The following is a 19,883-nucleotide window of genomic DNA, read 5'->3' on the forward strand; positions in this document are numbered from 1 at the left end:
GTGTGTGTGTGTGTGTGTGTGTGTGTGTGTGTGTGTGTGTGTGTGTGTGTGTGTGTGTGTGTGTGTGTGTGTGTGTGTGTGTGTGTGTGTGTGTGTGTGTGTGTGTGTGTGTGTGTCACAGCTAGGCAGACGTCAACTCATAGGAACACACATATTGTCCATACATAACTAGTTTAAAACTGATTATTCATTTAGATTAGAACAAGAGATGAATGCATGTCTAATGTATGCCACAAGCTGCCCTTTTATAGTAGGTAAGGTCAAGGATACAGAAGCTGTCTGTGGATGAAACTGCCAGCATTCTCCAGGGATTGTCTCTGTCTGGATACATACTGAAGAACAGCTGGAACCATAAATACATTTTCAATCAGAATCATTTTCAACCCGAGTTTTCACACAAGTTCTAAATTGCTGTTTCAAGTGTGACTTCACTTGAGCTTCATGATTACAGAAAGAAAGAAAGAAAGAAAGAAAGAAAGAAAGAAAGAAAGAAAGAAAGAGGAGTTAAAGGTAATAACGAGAACACAAGACATGAGTTCCATGACACAGAAGTGTGCTTTTCCGTGGGAATTAGGAGTGTGCTTCTGAGCGAAGGTCTGCACAGGCTGTCGGAAAACCAAAATGGAATCACTTGCCTTCTTAATTGCCATAACAAGGTTCCACCACCTTGGATGGCACTGGAGTAAATCATGGTAGGCTACTTCTAAGAATATAATGCTACCTAATATTGTAAACTCATCCACTTACACTGCAGAGAACCACGATGGAAAAGATACAGGCAATTTTGGAGAATTTGAAACAACATCTGAGGGGAAAGTGAAAAAAGTGCAGTTTAGTATGTGGAATATCAGAAAATGTAATGCTATGGGTTCCTGGAAGCATAATTCAGACCTCATGCATTGTGAGTTTCACATTTTGTTTACATTTACAATCGAGTTTAAGAACCGCAGTATTCCTATACTCGGTGGGCATCTGCTAATGCTGCGAAAATAAGCAAACATTTTGGGAAAATAGCCAATATAGGGCAATTTTCGTCAAAGAGATTTGGTGTAGAGGGGAAAAAAGGAGGAGACCAAGAATATCCTTTTGGGGGACCCTAGTCGATGAGGTACTGTTACATACAGAATATGTGGTTAAGGCCTGTTTATGTGGTACATACGGTAGTTGATGATGGTGGAGATTTGGTCACCTGATGCTGCTGTGGAGTCTGAAGTTCAAGTTGAGGGTGTCCAGTGTTTCTGTCTTCTCTGAGGATGCAGAGTGGTGCAATGACAGGCCAGTGACCTCGCTCCCCATTCGATACCTCTTCTCCATGTCCAGGGAGCCAGACTCCCAGGGCTCATCCCCTCCCACAAAGTTCGGGTCATGCAGGGTCATGTAGGTTACACTGAAAAACAAAATGTCTGTGAAATCGGGCAGCCCCATAACTTCCACTTGCAGCTTTGTGTCTCGATGATGATCTATGTTAACAAGACACGCCACACTGTCACACTTCAAAGGCCACCGGCTGTGGATGTACGATCTTAAATTATGTAATACTGCCATGTCCATAAATAACTTGTCCCCCAAAAAATATGAACACCTTGAAATCTTGATGTAATTACGGGGGTTCTACAACACTGAGAATGGAAGCAGTGTGAGCATAGGATGTCTTGAGATGAGCCATCTCATCATGTCCCCCTAATTCCATTTTGAACGACGTGACTATGATGAGGAAAAATACCCCTTTCATCTTGGAAAAAGGTGATGTTACAACTACAGGATAATGGATGGCCTCAGTTACATTTAGTTGCATATCGTTTTTTTTTTCCTCATTTTTTTTGTATCCAATTAATCTAGGACAGTACCTGACCTACCTGTCATCTGGGGGGTTTCTCAACAGGGGTGACCTCTCTGTGATGTTGGCATGGTTGCTTTTCCCTCTGAGGATATTAACCACGCTGAAGCTGTGTCTGAAAAGCAACCCAGTGAGTCAGAAACAAGTGAGAGAGTGGACACCGCCAAAGCTATCAAAAACTGAAAGAATACAGCGAGGTCATAAACCAACCATGACCCCAGATGAGGATCTTTTCAGCCGCCTGCTCACACAGCTGTCAATCAAAAGGTGGAGGATTTTATCAAAGGCAGAGAGGTGGGGTAGCAGCTGGTGCTTTTGGCACCCAAGGTGATCATTAAAGGACCCCTTGTCACCCTGTTGTAGCATAGTGCCCTGGAAGGGCCCCTTGTCACCCTGTTGTAGCATAGTGCCCTGGAAGGGCCCCTTGTCACCCCTGTTGTAGCATAGTGCCCTGGAAGGGCCCCTTGTCACCCTGTTGTAGCATAGTGCCCTGGAAGGGCCCCTTGTCACACTGTTGTAGCATAGTGCCCTGGAAGGGCCCCTTGTCACCCTGTTGTAGCATAGTGCCCTGGAAGGGCCCCTTGTCATCCCTGTTGTAGCATAGTGCCCTGGAAGGTTCCTGTAGTTATGCAGCTGGTGGCTAGGCTACTGACGCGCGCGCACACACACACACACACACACACACACACACACACACACACACACACACACACACACACACACACACACACACACACACACACACACACACACACACACACACACACACACACAACCACACAACCACACAACCACACAACCACACAACCACACACACACACACACACACATCGTTCCAATTTCAGTTGCCCTCTGGTGGCGGGCGGGTGGTGTTACAGCGTGACACACACACACAGACAGTTTTGGCCAGCTTCTATAGTTAGTGCTCACTTCGTTCGCAATTAGTTAGATGTAATTAGATGTAATGGGCGCAAACATAGGAATGCAAAGTGGGGGCAGTGATAACAGTTGCACGATAACAGCTGCATGATAACGGCACCACTTCCTCCTCGCACCATTTCCACTTGTAAGATAGGAGGATACGTATGTATGAACACTCACAGTACAAAGGCAGCAGTGCTAACGAAGTGGCTTATTCGAGTATACTGTACAGGTGGCCGATTGATTGGTTGATTGATTGATTGATTGAAAATAGTCCAGAGGACCTGAGATCTGCACGAGTCGGACGTATATCCCGTGGAACTCGGGTCTGTCTATCACAAATCACAATGTGTAATACCCGAGTGCATTCGAGAAGACCCGTACTACTGTGTGACTATGTGTGCTGCACCAGAACATGCTCTCAGCCTCCCAGGCTCCAAAACACGCACATTGGACAGAAGCTTTCTCCACACTGCTGTCTGAGTGTGGAACAGAGCAGCCTACTAGAGCATAGTTGATTCCATCACATACAATGGTCTTCAAGCTTTTAAACGCAGAGTTCATATATCACCTGACAACCCCTCACACAGTCACACTGACTGTTAAGCTGCAGTGAACTGTATGATTGGCCAATGGATACATTATCTGACTTGGCTATTGTTCACAATTGCATCTAATAGGCTAAATGTTTTTTTTTTAAATGGTGTAGTGGGGGAGAAGGAGCAGGCCAAGTATTACTATACAAACTTAAACTTAATTGTTTTCTATCAGGGCTGGTTAATTCAGTTCACTACATCATAGAGCTGTATAGTGTGCAGGGTAGATTACACTAGTGGTTTCTGCGCTGAATTAATCCTCTTCAATGGTGTTATACAACTATGAAGAGATTTACTTCTACACTACTACTACAAGTCTACAAATGCAACCCCAGATGTGACAGAAGCTACATTCACACTGCAAAGTGGCCTAATCCGATTTACCCACATGTGTGATTCAGATTTTCTTTTAGAATATCAACGGCCCAAATAAATCACTTGGCATTTGATATTTTAAATTCAGATTTGGACCAATTCCATGTGGTATATATTTGACTTTTGACACGACTTCAATCTGAACCCATATATGGGCATGGGACAAGGACTGAGATCTCCATCATAGGCATATCGCCCACATCGGCGATGCAACATTGGTGTGAGGCTCTAACTCTAGATGTGAGGGCCAGGTTGCGGCCCGAACCTCTAGTTATTGTGGGCTCGAGAAGCGAGCCCACTAGCACTATTGTTATTCCAACTCTTTATTCCCGCCCCGTTTTCATTGGCTACTGGGCTGTGAAGTAATTTGGGTCAATACATCATCATCGAGTAGCGGGCTACTCAAGCCCACACTATTTCTTCAGGAACAGTATTTTCTAGTATTATACTTATTGTAATATTATAACTATAACAATTTGTTATAGTTATTGTTCATTTGTACAAGCAAGTCATCACACTGGGATCTCGTTTGTTCGTTCGTGTAGGGCTACACAGGCAATTTGGACATTAGCCAAGAATTTGTATCGTCGTCCAACTGGGATCTGATATGGGCCTTGTAAGCTAGCAAAGAGAAGAACTTAAGACTTTGCAGTGTGAATGTTTACTCTGCAAGCTATAACATTTTATCCATTGCACACTACAGTGTGGCATTTGTGTATAATTGACAAGCCATCTCATTCTCCAAATACAAAAGTTGCTCAGAGTCAGAATGTGACATACTTCAAAAGCATTGGATTGTTGCATACCCGTCTTCCTGTCGAACAGGGACAAAGCCCTCTGGGTGAATGCCACGTTGTGCTGGCGGCAGAAGCGCAGAGTGTTGCAGCTTTTGGGCCTCCCGTCTGTCTGTGAGGCCCTGCAGCAGGTGAAACTCCCCGAAGTTCCCTGCCACGGCCTCTGGCGATCTCAGGCCACCTCTGCCCTGGTGACCCTGCAGGGCAGATGCTTGGGACATCTCTATATCCATGATGGTGGTGTTCTCTAAATACATGGTTGGACAGCCTGAAGGCGTATGAGGAGCTGATGATCTGTTCAGCAACGTGGAAAACAACAAAACGTTTTAGTTTCTCTGCATAGGATTCAGTGGTGGCATTTGGCACTTGAGGCCTGAATACAGTAGGTGATTTAAAAACTCAGTTGCTAGTAGCTTCTAATTTGGTTGCCTTAAAGGGACACTTCACCCCTTTTGCAACCAGATCTTATACTTTAATGATATTTGGGAGACAAGAAACACTTTCCTTGGGTTTTTATGTGGGTAATATGTGTTTTACTGTTTTTAGATATTTTAGTATTTCAAAGTGTCCATGATGTCATGGACACTGGGCTCACTTCCTTCCTGGACTACAATTCCTATAATGCTTTGGAGGGCTGTCTTACTGAGACAACATGTAGTCCAGGACGTAAGTAATGCAGTGTCCATGACATCATGGACACTTGGAAATATTAAAATATCTAAAAACACATACCATATTACCCACATAAAAACCACAGGGAAGAGTTTCTTGTCTCCCAAACATCATTAAAAAAGAGATCTGGAGAGATCAAAAGAGGTGAAGGGTCCCTTTAATGTTAGAGGAGCGTGATTGTGGCTTTGTGGATAAAACATTACTTTGACCAATCTGTATAGATTATGTTAATACAATAAAATATATCAATATATATGCCAGAATATATTTTCACATCGCAGGTTTACAGATGCAAAACAGCGGGTTTTGAAATGTGCAAGCTCCATCGTATTTGGTCAGGAGGGACCACTACTGGTTACACGGGGCACCGGATGGGACATACAATTTGGATTATTTGTCTAAATATACCAAAGGCATATTCTCTAGATCTTCAAAACACTGGTCCGTGAACAGTTTCCTCTCTGTAGTATTCTTTATCTTCCTTCACACTATACAGTTGTGAAGAACAGATCAGCATACCCAATCGACTGTGATGATTGGGTTGTTGCATCTTTTCTGACAAAACATCTGTGGGGAGTCTTTGAGTCAAAATAAGGGCCCCCTGTGTGTCCTACAGTCTGTGATCTTTGCCAGAGGCTAAAGCAAACAGAGAGCTCAAACAGAGAGCTCTGGAGAAAACCCTGGCCGCCTCCCTCTGGCAGCGAACCACTAGTCATGAACCGTTCCTCGAATTGGATGTGATTCCCTTTTGTTTATGCTGGAAGTTCAGCATGCTCGTGTAATCTGAGCCGGCACGTTCTTAGCTGTTCATAAAGCGTTGCATGAGGTCAGCCCAGGTATGCAGAAAAACATGTGAGCTGCCGTCGCCACTACAGTTCTATGGTGGTGGTGCTCTGACTTTTTCTCTATAGTGGGCTATAACTGACAGCTCATTCATTCATTGGCCAACAACAATAATAATTTGGCAAGATTATTTGTAATCTTTCTCTAAATATACTAGAGTCATCTTCTCTAGATCTTCAAAACCCTGCACCATGATCAGTTTCCTCTGTGGATTATTGTGGACTCAAGTAGCGAGTCCACTATTGTTATCGTAATTATTCTCAGGGCTGTCACAGACATCACAGCTGTGACGTCATGTGGGTCAACCAATAGAAGGACAGAGTTAGTGGGGCTGTGTTGCCACGTGGGTCAATACATCATCATCGAGTAGAGCAGGGGTTCTCAACGTTTTTGGCTGGGGACCCCCGAAAATGCTTTGGCCATGTCTCGTGACCCCCGCCCCCTCCCCACCACCAATACAAATTGGCCGCTACAATAACCTTAATAATAGAGAAAATACATCATAAATAAATACAGAAACCAGATATAATCATTATGGAAAGTTTATGCATGCACTATCTGTACTATGTAAACTCAAAAGTAGGAGTAGAGAGCTACTCGAGCCCACACCGTTTCTTCAGGAACAGTATTTCCGATAGTTTCGCCGTCTTCCTTCACACTCACAGGTGTGATGAACAATGTCAGCCACCCGATAGACTGTATGATCGGTTGCTGCATCTTCTGACTCTAAATATGTGGGGAGTGTGAGACAAAAGGGCCTGTGCGTCACCACCTTCCTACAGTGCAGGCTGTGGTCTTTGCCAGAGGATATAACTAACAGAGAGCTCTGCTGTGTGGAGAAAAACCCTCAGCATCTGACCCCACCCCACACGGCCTCTAGCAGTGACCCAAAAGCAACACAAATTAATGATCCAAAACTATTGGTCTGCTGCTGCTCTGACACACTAGCCATGAGCCGTTCCTCGAGTTGGATACAATTCCCTTTAGTTTTTCCTGAGAGTTCAGCTCGTGTAATCAGCTGAGCCGGCACAGGGCCAGGTATGCTGAGTAGCATGTGAGCTGCCGTCAGCCCATCACAAACACTAAAGTTCTGCGGCGTTGACATGCTCACTGCTTATTTCCCAGTATAACTGACGCCAGCAGACTAGTGAAACTCGTCGTCCACACGAGAAAACGGAAAATGAAAACTTTGTTGTGAGCCAAGTCGAGCCAGAAAGCTCACGAGGTGAAAGGGCATAAATGACTGGCAGTCGTGCCTGAATCAAAGACAATTAGGGATGACAGTCATCCTCATTCCTCCAGCAAGGTGCTTTGTAATTTCTAGGAACTCTAACATAGGACTGTATTCATAACACCCGTCTTTGTTGCGATAATATACTGTGCCCTAGGCTATATCTTGCACCACCCCTTACCCCTAAACTTATTTGCCATTTTTTACTATTTTAAAATAGTACAAATAGCCGATCTACAAGCTAACAACGTGTCAATGTAGATCGGCTAGTTGAACTATTTTTAAATGTTTTAAAATAGTAAAAAATGGCAAATAAGTTTAGGGATAAGGGGTAAGATGGAGCCCTGTATCTGCAACAACCATGTGAACTTGGTTCTCTCAATGGAACCAAGAAATGAATGAATTCCTGTGATAGAGACGCCTCTTGTTTCAAACTGCACACACTGAGAGCTGCCTGGGGTTGCTTTATATGACTTCATGGATATATCTCCCATATCACCCATGTCGAATGCCTCTGAAGAGCAGTCAGAGAAAAGAATCACTTGCTTTATGGGAGGCAACTGGCCTGCGGTTCTATGTTTTGGAAAAGATAAACAAGCCATTGATCAATATGTCACATATACCCCCCCAAAAAAGGGGAAAAAGAAGGAAGAAAAAAAGAAAGGCAAAACTTATTAAAGCATGGAGATTAGGTTCCCACATTGTTCCTTTTCTGAGAAGGATTTATCATGCACAGAGATCACTGACTGCACTTGAAACGGATTAAAGGGATTACTTAATTGAGGGAGTCGGTTTTCTCACTCTGAACAAAATAACATCCAATATCCTTATTTGCTGAGTACCCGTCAAATCCCAAATCTTTCATCTCAAAACATTGGCCAATTGGACATGAGCAGCTTTTTTTCATCTGTTCTGAGCATACAGTATATAGTTGTGAGTGTGACATAAAATGTGAAATCACACAATGGGACAGAATTTCACTTTTACTGATGAAAAGAAAAATCACTAAGAATATAGATTAATAAAACTAAATATGTAGCCGTCTTCAAACACACTGTTATATTTGATTGGAACATTGGCACCTAGTCCAAAATAAATGTAATCTGTGTGCCACTTAGTTCTTCTTCATCATATTAACTGCATTAAAGGGATTTTTACACATTATTAATTACAATACAGAGTATTAGCATATTGTACAGTAATTCTCAATCTCCTTAAAACAAATCACAATGGTATAAATCCCCTCAACACACATTCAGAGACAACACTTATATTATTGGTTTGATTTACTCTACGTATTTCTGCACTAAACAAAAAACTGCCAATTTGATGCTTAACTGAAACATATAATTTAGAGACAGAGGGAGTATCACAAGAAAAGACAACTTACCTAGAAAGAGTTTTGATAAGAACGGTTGTTTTGGATGATAGTGTAGATGATGATGATGATGATGATGATGACGATGATTGTGGGGGAGAAGATGACAATGAGGAAGATGCAACAATACAATCACAACAGAGGCTCTGGGCTGACAATCCTGTCAAAACACAATGGTCACTGAATAGTGTCAATAACGGCGGTGGAAGTCAGGAGAGGCTTTCACTGCTTCTCAGAAGGTAAGCCAGGTCAGTGTGACGACATGTTTCCAAAGACAAGAGACTGAGGTGGAAGTCCTGGTCTCTGTAGGGAGGCAGGGAGCAGTGAGTGTGGACCAGACTGAGGTGGAAGTCCTGGTCTCTGTAGGGAGGCAGGGAGCAGTGAGTGTGGACCAGAAGGTGGAAGTCCTGGTCTCTGTAGGGAGGCAGGGAGCAGTGAGTGTGGACCAGAATGGAGGTGGAAGTCCTGGTCTCTGTAGGGAGGCAGGGAGCAGTGAGTGTGGACCAGACTGAGGTGGAAGTCCTGGTCTCTGTAGGGAGGCAGGGAGCAGTGAGTGTGGACCAGAATGGTCTCTGTAGGGAGGCAGGGAGCAGTGAGTGTGGACCAGAATGGAGTGGCAGAGTGCCAGCCCTCTTGTACTAAAGCTTGGTTTCCATTCCACTCCCCCTGTTACAATCTTCCCACTTATGCTCCTAATCCCCATAAACCACCTTTGGCTGACATCCCTGTACTCTACTGCCAATACGGAGTAAGAAAAATAACTTGTTCTGACTTTTAGGATTTTCAGGCTGATTTTACTTAATTAAATCTGACTAAAATACAGATTTTAATCGAATTAATCTCCGCTTACACAAAAAGGGTCATAGTGTCATAGTGATTAAACACTTTACCATAACACCCTTATAGAAACAAAACCTATAATAGTTCCTCATAAGATATAAGATAACTTATTCGTTTTGCCTGGACTGCAACAGCATGCCCTTATTGCCCTATGAACACGAGTATCTGACTGACTGACAACAACTTAGCCAAATGCAGCGCAATCGTCTCTCCAGGTTATGGAATGCATTGGTTTGCCGGTTGGTCTAACAACAAATTAGCTGATCGTAGTGAAATCATCCCTCCAGGCAGTCTATCCTAATGACTGGGGCTGCTGCAACTACGTACCAATACATGCAGTGCAGCTATACTAATACGCCCATGTATCCTAATAATAGACAGTAAAGATACTACAACCTGCATTTTCAATCCAAAGTAAAATATATATTTTTTGTAATCAGAATCCTCTATTAGTCTATTACAACCACCCCCATGCAGTCCCATGCCTTTTCACAAGCAATCCTACGATGGACGGACACACAGACACACGGACAGACACACACACAGACGGACGGACGGAGTGCAAAACATACTCTAGTCTCCGCATGCCTTCGGCCTGGTGGAAACAAAAAGGAAAATGAAACAGTGATACTTATTCTTGTGTAGGGTTTCCTCAGATCTTGTCAATAGAAAAAACACCATTCACCAGATTTTTCCTTCCAGTGAAATATTTTCTTTTCTGGACAAAAAGTGCATTTTACACGTGTGGTGGAGGGCTCAGAGTGTGTCTCAAAAATATCCAGAAGATTGGAGCGCAGATCTATCAGGGAAAAAAAACGTCTTTAATCAGCCCAAGATTCACAGATGATGTTTCAGGCTATAAGTCCAACACCCTCCCCCATTCTTTGGGCCATTAGGATAATATTTTTTTCCTGACAGATCTGTGCTCCAATCTTTCAATATGTTGTTCCCACATCCCAATAGAGCACTGTGTCCTTCTTTGGGCCTTCTGGGCCCTTAGGGGCCCCCAGGGGCAAAGCTTCAACTTCAGTTAATTTGATCATCAACTTTCAACTTTGGGTCAGTCTACATGTAAAAGTGCCCAAAATTGAAGCTTCAACTTTGGGTCATTCTACACTTAGACCCTGGGGGCAGTCTTTTCGATGATCTTTGACCTTTAAAAGTGTCCAAAAGAATCAGGACCCTCGTCATTAAATCAGTCTTACGTCCAATATGGATGGGAAGGAGTTTCAGATTTAAAAAAAAGAGCCATTTAAAGCAGATTTTGTGGTCAAATTACGGCCAAAAGGCCTCAATTTCGTGCTTACAGAGTTGCGGCTTTTTCTCTGCGACCGTTGAGTCTTACGAGACGCCCTTTGGATATGTCGTAGAGCTCGTCAAGACACACGTAACGATGTCCGGCCCTTGTCGTCTGGTCGCTTCTGTGCAAAGTTAGCTAGCTTGTTTTCGTCCTGTTTTTACACATGTAAAAGTGCCCAAAATTGAAGCTTCAACTTTGGGTCATTCTACATGTAAAAGTGCCCAGAGTTGAAAGTTGATGCTCAAATGAACTGAAAATGAAGCTTTCCCCTGGGGGGCCCTAAGGGCCCAGAAGGCCCAAAAAAGGACACAGTGCTCTATTGAGATGTGGGAACAATATATTGAAAGATTGTGCTATTGCTCTTGAGAATGCATTGGGCGTTTAAGTTAAATAACTCCGAAACTACACATCATTTCAAAGTAAAAAGTTCCAGCATGTGTCTCCACAGTAAGCTGAATTATAAAATGTGTGAATGGAGTTTCTAGGTGAAAGTGCTTTTTTGACGTGCCAATATCTGCCATTGAGCCCCATTATAAATTTCTCAAATTTGAAAGCACTATATATTTCTAAAACTATGACACATTTCAAAGATTCCATTTCAGGCAAACATGTCCACCGTAAGATGAACCTAAATAGGTTTGAATGGGGTTTCTATAGGTGTATGTATGTAGGACTAGTAGCATGACAAAGTTTGTGCTATTGCCATTGAGAATGCATTGGGCGTTTAAGTTAAATAACTCAGAAACAACAAATCATTTCAAAGTAAAAAGTTCCAGCATGTGTCTCCACAGTAAGCTGAATTATAAAATGTGTTAATAGAGTTTCTAGGTGAAAGTAATGTTTTGACGTGCCATAGAGCTGCCATTGAGCCCCATTATACATTTCTCAAATTTGAAAGCACTATATTTCTAAAACTATGAAACATTTCAAAGATTTCAAAGATGTCCACCGTAAGATGAACCTAAATAGGTTTGAATGGGGTTTCTAGGTGCAAGTGTAGTGTATTGCCATTATTTGTCATATATTGAGTGTCCAGGAAGCACTTTTTACCCTGTTGCATAAATGATTGGAGAGGCCAGGCATGTCCTTATTTCTGTATCATTTTATTAAGGACAAAGCTTAGTTACCAAATTCATGATCAGTCCATTCCAGAGCCATCCTAGAGCAGTCCCCTCATAGCTGTCCCCGATCTCATCTGGAACCTGGCTATAGATCTCACTCTGACTGACTGGATTCTCGACTGACCTCTCTGACTGGATTCTGTGGATTCTCACTGGATTCTCTGGATCTCCGCACATTTGAGACCCTCTTTATAATTCTCCCCAAATAGTGCATGTAGGGTGTGCACCCCAACGCCCTTGTATGTGTGTACGCACGTGCATGTGCGTCCCCAGACCACCGCATACTAAGTAGATGGTCACTTCTATAGATTATTAACACAATGGTATCCACGGTTCAATACAATAGCCTTTACAATTTCATAGCAGACCTTTTCAACTGATCACATAGGCCCTCCTTGGAATGTGTCTGTGGGCCAGCTAATATCAAGCCTCTCAGAGCTCACATGCAGAAACTCAGTCAGCGCAGGTTTGTTGTGCACAAACAGTATATGACATTATACAACATTATATGGATATTTCATCGTAATGTGGCTTTGTAATATACGACACAAGTATGTAGGACTAGTAGCATGCCAAAGTTTGTGCTATTGCCATTGAGAATGCATTGGGCGTTTAAGTTAAATAACTCAGAAACTACAAATCATTTCAAAGTAAAAAGTTCCAGCAACTGCCTGTCATAATTTCTCCCCCCTCCCTATTCCAAAGCCCCCCCAGGTACATTATATATTTAAACTATTTTCAGCAATGGTACACTTTTTCAGTGGGTAGATCTTGTTGAGCTGGTCATTTTGAAAGTAGATCTCACGTCATAAATGTGTGGGCACCCCTGTTTTAGATCATATATTATATGATCAATTACACTCTCAGAACTATAAAAGAAAGAACTATGAAAGCTTGGAATATGGATGTAGCAGATTTGGACCAGACATTGGACTGGGATGCTATTTGGGACAATATAACTGGTCAAAATCAATACGTTTGAGGTTTTGTCAGAGACATATGTACTATGTAGCACCCAGAATTAGGCATTAAATGCATGGGATTGGCCCCTGACCCGTATTGCACATTCTGTAGGCCTACTCTGGGAACCTTGGGCTCATTTGTTCAAGTTGTATGGCAATGTCCTGGAATTCTGGAGTGCTGGAAACTAGTACATAGGTTGGTGAACCAATAGGGAGTGGGTGTGAATTTCCAGCGGTGGGGGATGCTGGGGTTCAATGATATTGTAATGTGTATTTTGTGAAATAAAATGGTAAATGGTTCATTTATATAGTGCCTTTATCCAAGGCGCTTTACATAGATTGTGCATGAAATGAAATGAAATGATTACTATATTTACCCAGGGTATCTGGGCTAAGCTCAAGAACTTGTTTCCAGCCAGGCCCTGCTCATAGAACACATTTCATCGTAGTGGTTCAATGCCTTGTTCAAGGGCACTTCAGTGGTGGTAATTTTAACGTGTCGGACCGCTGATTCGAACTGGCGACCTTCCGGTATCAAGACCGCTCCGCAATCCGTTCGGCCACCGCTGCCACTACATTCACCCATTCACACACACATTCATACACCGATTGCGGCGGAAGCCATGCAAGGTACCAACCAGCACATCGGGAGCAATTTGGGGTTCAGGGTATTGCTCAAGGACACTTCGACATGTAGACAGGAGGAGCCGGTTTTCGAACCGCCGACCCATGGATCATTGGACGACCTGCTCTACCTCTTGAGCCACAGTCGCCCCTAAAGTCAATAATAATTGAATGAGGGGTTTTGCAGCACCATAAGAGTGTATACAATGCAAATATGAGTAGTGATAAATAAATTCCTATCAACACCCTGCAAACTGTCATGTTCAAAGATTTCCCCAAAGAAACAAACCAAAATAGATATATAGCTCATCACAACACATTGCGTCACATGCGTTGTGACCTTGCAGATCGGCTATTTTCACTATTCAAATTTGACACCGAGTTACAGTGTATCATTGTGATCAACGTGATCATTGTAGCCAGCAGGTGATCGTCAGTGCTTGTGGATCTCCAGGAAGGCATGCCTTCTCCGTATTGGGAGGACAATGTGGTCCATTGAGCTCGAGTCACCTGGTGTGAATCCTCTCCTCCCAATGACATCACAGGAGCAGCGCTACACAAAGGAGATCGCCAGAGGCCACAGCGCACACCAGTCTTGTGGGCCGGTGAGGAGAGACGTGATGACAATTTCAGACCATCACATGTACGATAGATATGGTTGCAGACGCAATGTTTTATGTTTTATAAATGAATGCCTTACTAGTACTACATCATACTACAGACGTCACACAAAAGTAACAAAAAGAGCTTTGGACATATTTCCACTTTCCAGTTTTCACCCGACAGCGCCGACGACATGAGATCCAACTGGGAATACACACACCCCTGGGCGGGAAAAAAGTAGTGTGAAGATGGATCAGGAAGGATCAGGATTTTGCTGCGTGTACAACTGTTGCAGAATGTCCCACCCTGGAGCTTTCCGAAATGCTGATCATAAATGTAAATAATAACAACAATGAATATGAATGGAATTTTCATGTTTTTAATTTGGACAGCAATATTGGCCCAATAGTTCAAAGGCTTACTGTGCACGTGTAGGAAAAAAATAATTGCCAACACAAAACTCACAGACCATTGGACTTAAGCAGCGTGGATCACGAGGGGATGAGGGATGCAGGATCAGACCTACTGTATGATCCGACTGCTGGGAGGGAGGGGAGCAGCTAGGATCTTCTCCTGAGGTCTGCAGGGGAGGCAGCATGTGACCACATGAGGGAGGAAGATTAAAGCCTAGTTCAGACCAATGATTCACAATGAAACAAAACCATTTTAGGGACGATTTACACTTTATTGGACGCAGTACTGTGTCGCACGTCAAAAACAGCCAATCTGCGAGCTGAGCTTGTACGTCTGCTACACTGTGACACAAATTATACATCGATTTGAACGTTGCGGAGAAGAATCGCTCCATCGATCCAACTATTCAGATGATGCCTCGATTACAAGTTGATGCTTTTATCTCGTGATAAAAATAAATAATACATTTTGCTACTTTATCGCTGCATTAGATTTGGAAATACTCATGACCAAAACAATGAAATGAAAGGAATATATAACCGGGAGAATTAATCACATGAAAGAAAATGCACCTGTTGTGTAAGAATGGGCCTCCAGACAGTGTGTCTAACTCTAGAAAAGAAGCAGCCTTTTCTGTCTACGGTATATTGCAGGTCATCTTCTCATATTGAAAATCAATAGATGTCTCTCTGTGTCGACCCTGGGACCGTTTGCAGCTGATTAGAAATGAAGTCTGCTGTTCGAGAAAAGCTGGTTTGATGGAGCCGTGAGACAATACCGTGGCCAGATTGCAGGACTAGGACCGTGTAATTACTAACATATAAAAGCAAATATAGCCCATTTCTACTGTATCTCTGTCACTCACTCTTATACGTGTTCAAAGTTTCTAGAATCTTGTGTCAGTAAACCATGCGTGTATTAATTCCTGGGAGTGCCTTGGTTCTTGGAGTCTTTAGAGCAGTGGGGCGAGGGGATACCCTGGGACATAGCAACATTGTTGCTGACATACTTCCGACAGCACATGATCACTGGAATCTCAGACACACAAATACAAATGAGTGAGGACACGTGTTCAGTATTTATGCATTCAAATTGAAATGCCAGGTGGTGCATACAGAGACATGGTGATATGGAACAGCGACGGCTCCAGAAAATTGTGACTGTGGGTGCTGGCTATTTAGAGGGGGGGGGCATGTCCATAACTTTCCAGTCCTATAGCAGGGAATGAAACATGGGTCCAACACACACGCATCAGCAGTTGTAAACCAGTAGTGGTCCTACCCAACCACAGGATCTACAGTAAATGTCTCAATAGAAGAGTAGCAGATATCAACTATATCTGCTAGCTATCTGGAGCCGGGCGGACAGGGCATTGAGAAGCACGTGACTCCCACTAGTATAATATTCTTTGTGATTATGCCTGAGAAAAAGAGCTAAGACTACAAAGAATGCTAATGATTTTTAAGCCATCTTAAAACACAGGGTCTTTTTTTTTTACCCCCACCCTCGGCCTCTTCTCATGGCTGTCAGTAATACCTTCCTAGAGCTACACACAAGGCTGCGTGTGTGTGTGTGTGTGTGTGTGTGTGTGTGTGTGTGTGTGTGTGTGTGTGTGTGTGTGAGTTAGACTGGGGGGGCACACGCACACGCACAACCCCCCCCCCCCCCCTCCCCAAGAGAGCTTATTAGTGGCGGATACACAAAGAATGCGTAGTGCAGTCTGTGCATGAACAATGAGACAAATTAGAGAGGGTTTTAATCACTTAAACACTGTATACTTCGTTGATCAGAGTCCCCAGGGGTCTGTACCAAGTGGGCAGTGAGGCTATTCAACGTTGAAGCTCTGGGTCCTAGTGGTAGGAGGAGGGACTACAGGCGGACCCGTGGATTCATGACCGGGAAACCCTGTGCAGCTGGGCTTTAACGTTGAGCGCTCGGTTGCCCTACGTCACTCAGGACCTCAAAGTTGAGTCTCTATTATATATATACTCTATGGTCTGTACTATAGGCCCCTTCGTTCTTTCCCTCTAAAGCAAATATCTCCACTGAATAGGCAGTGTACATGCTTTTTGTTTGTTTGTGAGCTTGTAGATTCGTATTATAGTTTTTTTTTTAAACAAATGTTTGCCCCAGAATAGGGACGCCAACGTTCATGTGGTTAAGATTAGGGCTGCAACTGTTGATTGTTTTCAAAGCAATTACTCTATGGATCACTTTTTCGATTCATCGAATAATCATGTTTGTTTTGTTTTTTTCATTTCTTTTAAGTATCTGCGGTCAACAGATCAACAGATCAACAAATACATCGCACAATGGTGTTGTGGATTTTTAAGTGGTGCAACCACTTCATTAAAGGCATAGTGAAATGAAAAATACGTTTTTCACACTTTTAGAAAATATCCGTGGTCATCATATGAGCATAGGCCTACCTAACAATGGATGCCAAAAAAATTGGCACATTCTCATTTTTGTGTGTTTTTATATCAAAAGTCCATACAAATATTTTTTGAATTACTTCCTGAAAACGAAAACGTGCTGCGTGATGACGTGTAGAGATACGCATCAATAAAAGCCAATACAAATGAAGCTCACCAGTTTGTTTCCCATGCTTCCTGATTCCTCCTCCACAGCTGGTTTTGATTAAAGAACTACTCCGTTTTTAATCTCATTCAAGATGACATCCAGACAGTGTATTACTTGTTTTAAACTTAATCATCACGCTAAAATATGTATATAGGTTAACTTGTGTATAGGTTAGAAATAATCCGCTGACCTCATGTCTCCCGGCCTGTCACTTTGTTTACAAACGAAATTCACATGCAGGAAGTCACAGACTTTGAGACCCCATAGCCTGGAGGGATGCGACGCTCTGATTGGTTCAGAAACTTCAGAGCCAGCGTGAAGCTAAAACTTCAAAATAAAATGTCCACCATTTCCGTTGCCCTACACCTTTAAGTAGCTTTGTGTGTGCCTGGCTGCCTGGCTGGCTGTCTGAGCACGAAAATAGCATTTGGTTGGTTTTCAAAATCAAGTGTTACTGTTGTGCAGCCTAACACACACATAACTGTATGATGATTTCAGGTGTATCGGTACAGTAGGCCTACAGTACAGTACAGTAGAGGGACCCCCTGGGGACCCCCACACGGTAACTTTGTCATTTCTCAACTGTTTCGGATGCGGGGCACCTCACCGGAACCGGGTCGGCACCCTGGGAACGTTCCTGCGGGTCTGGAAGTTCCTTAGACCCCCAGGAAATTATGGAGATTTCCTTAATCCCACGGAGCTGGCAGGAATGTCCAACATCATCATACTGTGACATATGAGTTATTGTCGATATTGAATGTTATTAGACACACTGTCCTAAATGTTGTCCTGTATTTGTTGGTACTGGCAGAGCTGTGTAACATTATTTGCCTCTTCGCTTGGCCAGTTCACACTTGTAAAAAAATGCGTTTTTTACTGGTTAACTAAAGGTTAAATAAAACATTATGTGTATCTGCATCAGGGCCGCCAACACTCCTGGCTCCTGCATTGTCATTTCTCTTAGATTTGGTATCAAAGTCCCCAAATTCACCAGGACTTACATCTACTACTTTACAGTGATGTAAATAGGTTTTCAATGTAATGGGTTCTTTTAGATGGGTCCCAGGGACATTTTATGAGTCCCACTTCAATGATGTTAGGATATTGTCATTTTTACAAATTGCACCATTTAACAACCATTTAATCTTAGATGCATATAAGATTTCATATCATAAATATAAGATCTTAGATTTCATCTTATGCATATAATATGGTTATGTTCATGTAGAAAATGTATCTGAAAAAATAAACACATTTCCAAATCGGACAACCTTAATATTTGCAAAGTATTATGCAAACAACAGTGCAAAGATATGCAAACACAACAGTAATAAAAAAAGAAAGTAATAGCGCCAAAGTAAAATAAAATAAGTAAAATACTTTGTGGTGCACTCAGAGCTAAATAAAGTGTATGGTGCATTTATGCGCAGCTCAATGAAACCCTCATCAGGGTTTGTGGTGAATTTGGGACACCATTGTTCAATCCATGATCTGGATTGAAAACTGAAAAAGAATAAAGTCTCTATAGCACTTCTAAGTTGTGTACTTGTACACTGTGTACAGTGTGTATGGAGTATACAGCAGTGGTTCCCACTGGTACCCAGTGTTTGGGAACCAGTGCAGTATAGTGAGACTTATATATAAAATAAAACAATGTACATGATACAACAATAGTACTGTATATAGCCAATCAATAGTTGAGTAATGTACTTCTCACCACTGCACCAGATTAGTCATGGACAGACCCCTTTTACAGACAGCTAGCCTCCTACAGAGTCCAGCCATAAAAACAAGGCTAATGCAGGCTCAATAATCAAGTGGTTCTCAAATCGGGTTCTGTGGACCGCTTGGTGGGGCGTTTCTCTTGTATTCTTGTCCAGTAGTTGTTTTACTGAGGATAAGGAATAAATACATTTAGGGTATAGGCATAGTTTTACTGAGGTTAAGTTTATGAATAGGGTTAGGTTTTGGCACCGTTTTACTGAGGATAAGGTTATTGACCTTATGCACACGGCTGCCATCTTTCCAGCAAGATGCTAACTATAGGTGCTATAGTTAGCATCTAGCAACTATTAGATAGGAAAAGTCCTATCTAATTGTATTAAACAACATCAAACTCACCAACATTGCAGCTGTACGAAAAGCTTGGATTATCCTCTTTCAATCTGTAAATATTTTGTTTCATAGACAGTCGTAGACATGTTATGAGCTACTTCCTATCAAGAAATTCCTTGCAGGTGATTTTGTTTGTTCGTTAGTTTGGAAGTGCCCTGCGTACCACCTGTTTTGAATTTGCACATAATACAGGAGGCAGCAGGAGGTTGCTTAACTGATAACGAGCGCTTCCAAACTCTGACACTTTTCTTGACAGGAAGTAGCTCATAACATGTCTACGGTGGACTTTTATGAAACAAAAACTTTGAAGATAGAAAGAGGATAATTCAAGCTTTTTGTAGAGCGAGTTTGACGTTGTTTAATTACTTTAATACAATTAGATAGGACTTTTCTGTTTGGATGAATGGGCTGTCTATGGGAAGTTGCACCTAGTTAGCACCTTGCTGGAAAGATGGCAGCCATGTGCATAAGGTCATAACGTCACATTGTGAGCTTGTAGATGGGCTATTGTCAAAAAAAAAAAATGTGAAAGATTTTGAATATTATAGAAACATTTTAACAAACCAAATCATGTACGGGGGTCTCTAGCAAAACAATATTTTTAGATGGGTGCCCGCGGCCAAATAATTTGAGGGTCTTTGGCGTAAAAAATAAGTTTGAGAACCACTGCTCTA

General features: G+C 42.5%; 1 protein-coding gene across 2 annotated transcripts in view; it reads right to left on the minus strand.

The window, feature by feature from the left end:
- oca2 (oculocutaneous albinism II) overlaps positions 1-17,279 on the minus strand; it is a 74,748-nt gene extending 57,469 nt beyond the window's left edge. Inside the window, exons 1-6 of one of the 2 annotated variants that reach the window (XM_079506117.1) lie at positions 17,104-17,279; positions 4,536-4,817; positions 1,857-1,952; positions 1,190-1,387; positions 748-805; positions 271-343 (exon numbers count right to left, since the gene is read on the minus strand). In XM_079506117.1, coding sequence (XP_079362243.1) covers positions 271-343; positions 748-805; positions 1,190-1,387; positions 1,857-1,952; positions 4,536-4,780 — 670 coding nt within the window. In that variant the 5' untranslated portion in view covers positions 4,781-4,817; positions 17,104-17,279. Of the gene's footprint in view, positions 1-270; positions 344-747; positions 806-1,189; positions 1,388-1,856; positions 1,953-4,535; positions 4,818-8,659; positions 8,757-17,103 lie in introns of those variants that run through there. The other variant, XM_079506118.1, reaches the window with a different exon arrangement.
- Between the last annotated feature and the right edge of the window lie 2,604 nt (positions 17,280-19,883).

Source organism: Electrona antarctica, assembly GCF_951216825.1.
Source record: "Electrona antarctica genome assembly, chromosome: 7".
NCBI classification, from domain to species: Eukaryota; Metazoa; Chordata; class Actinopteri; order Myctophiformes; family Myctophidae; genus Electrona; species Electrona antarctica.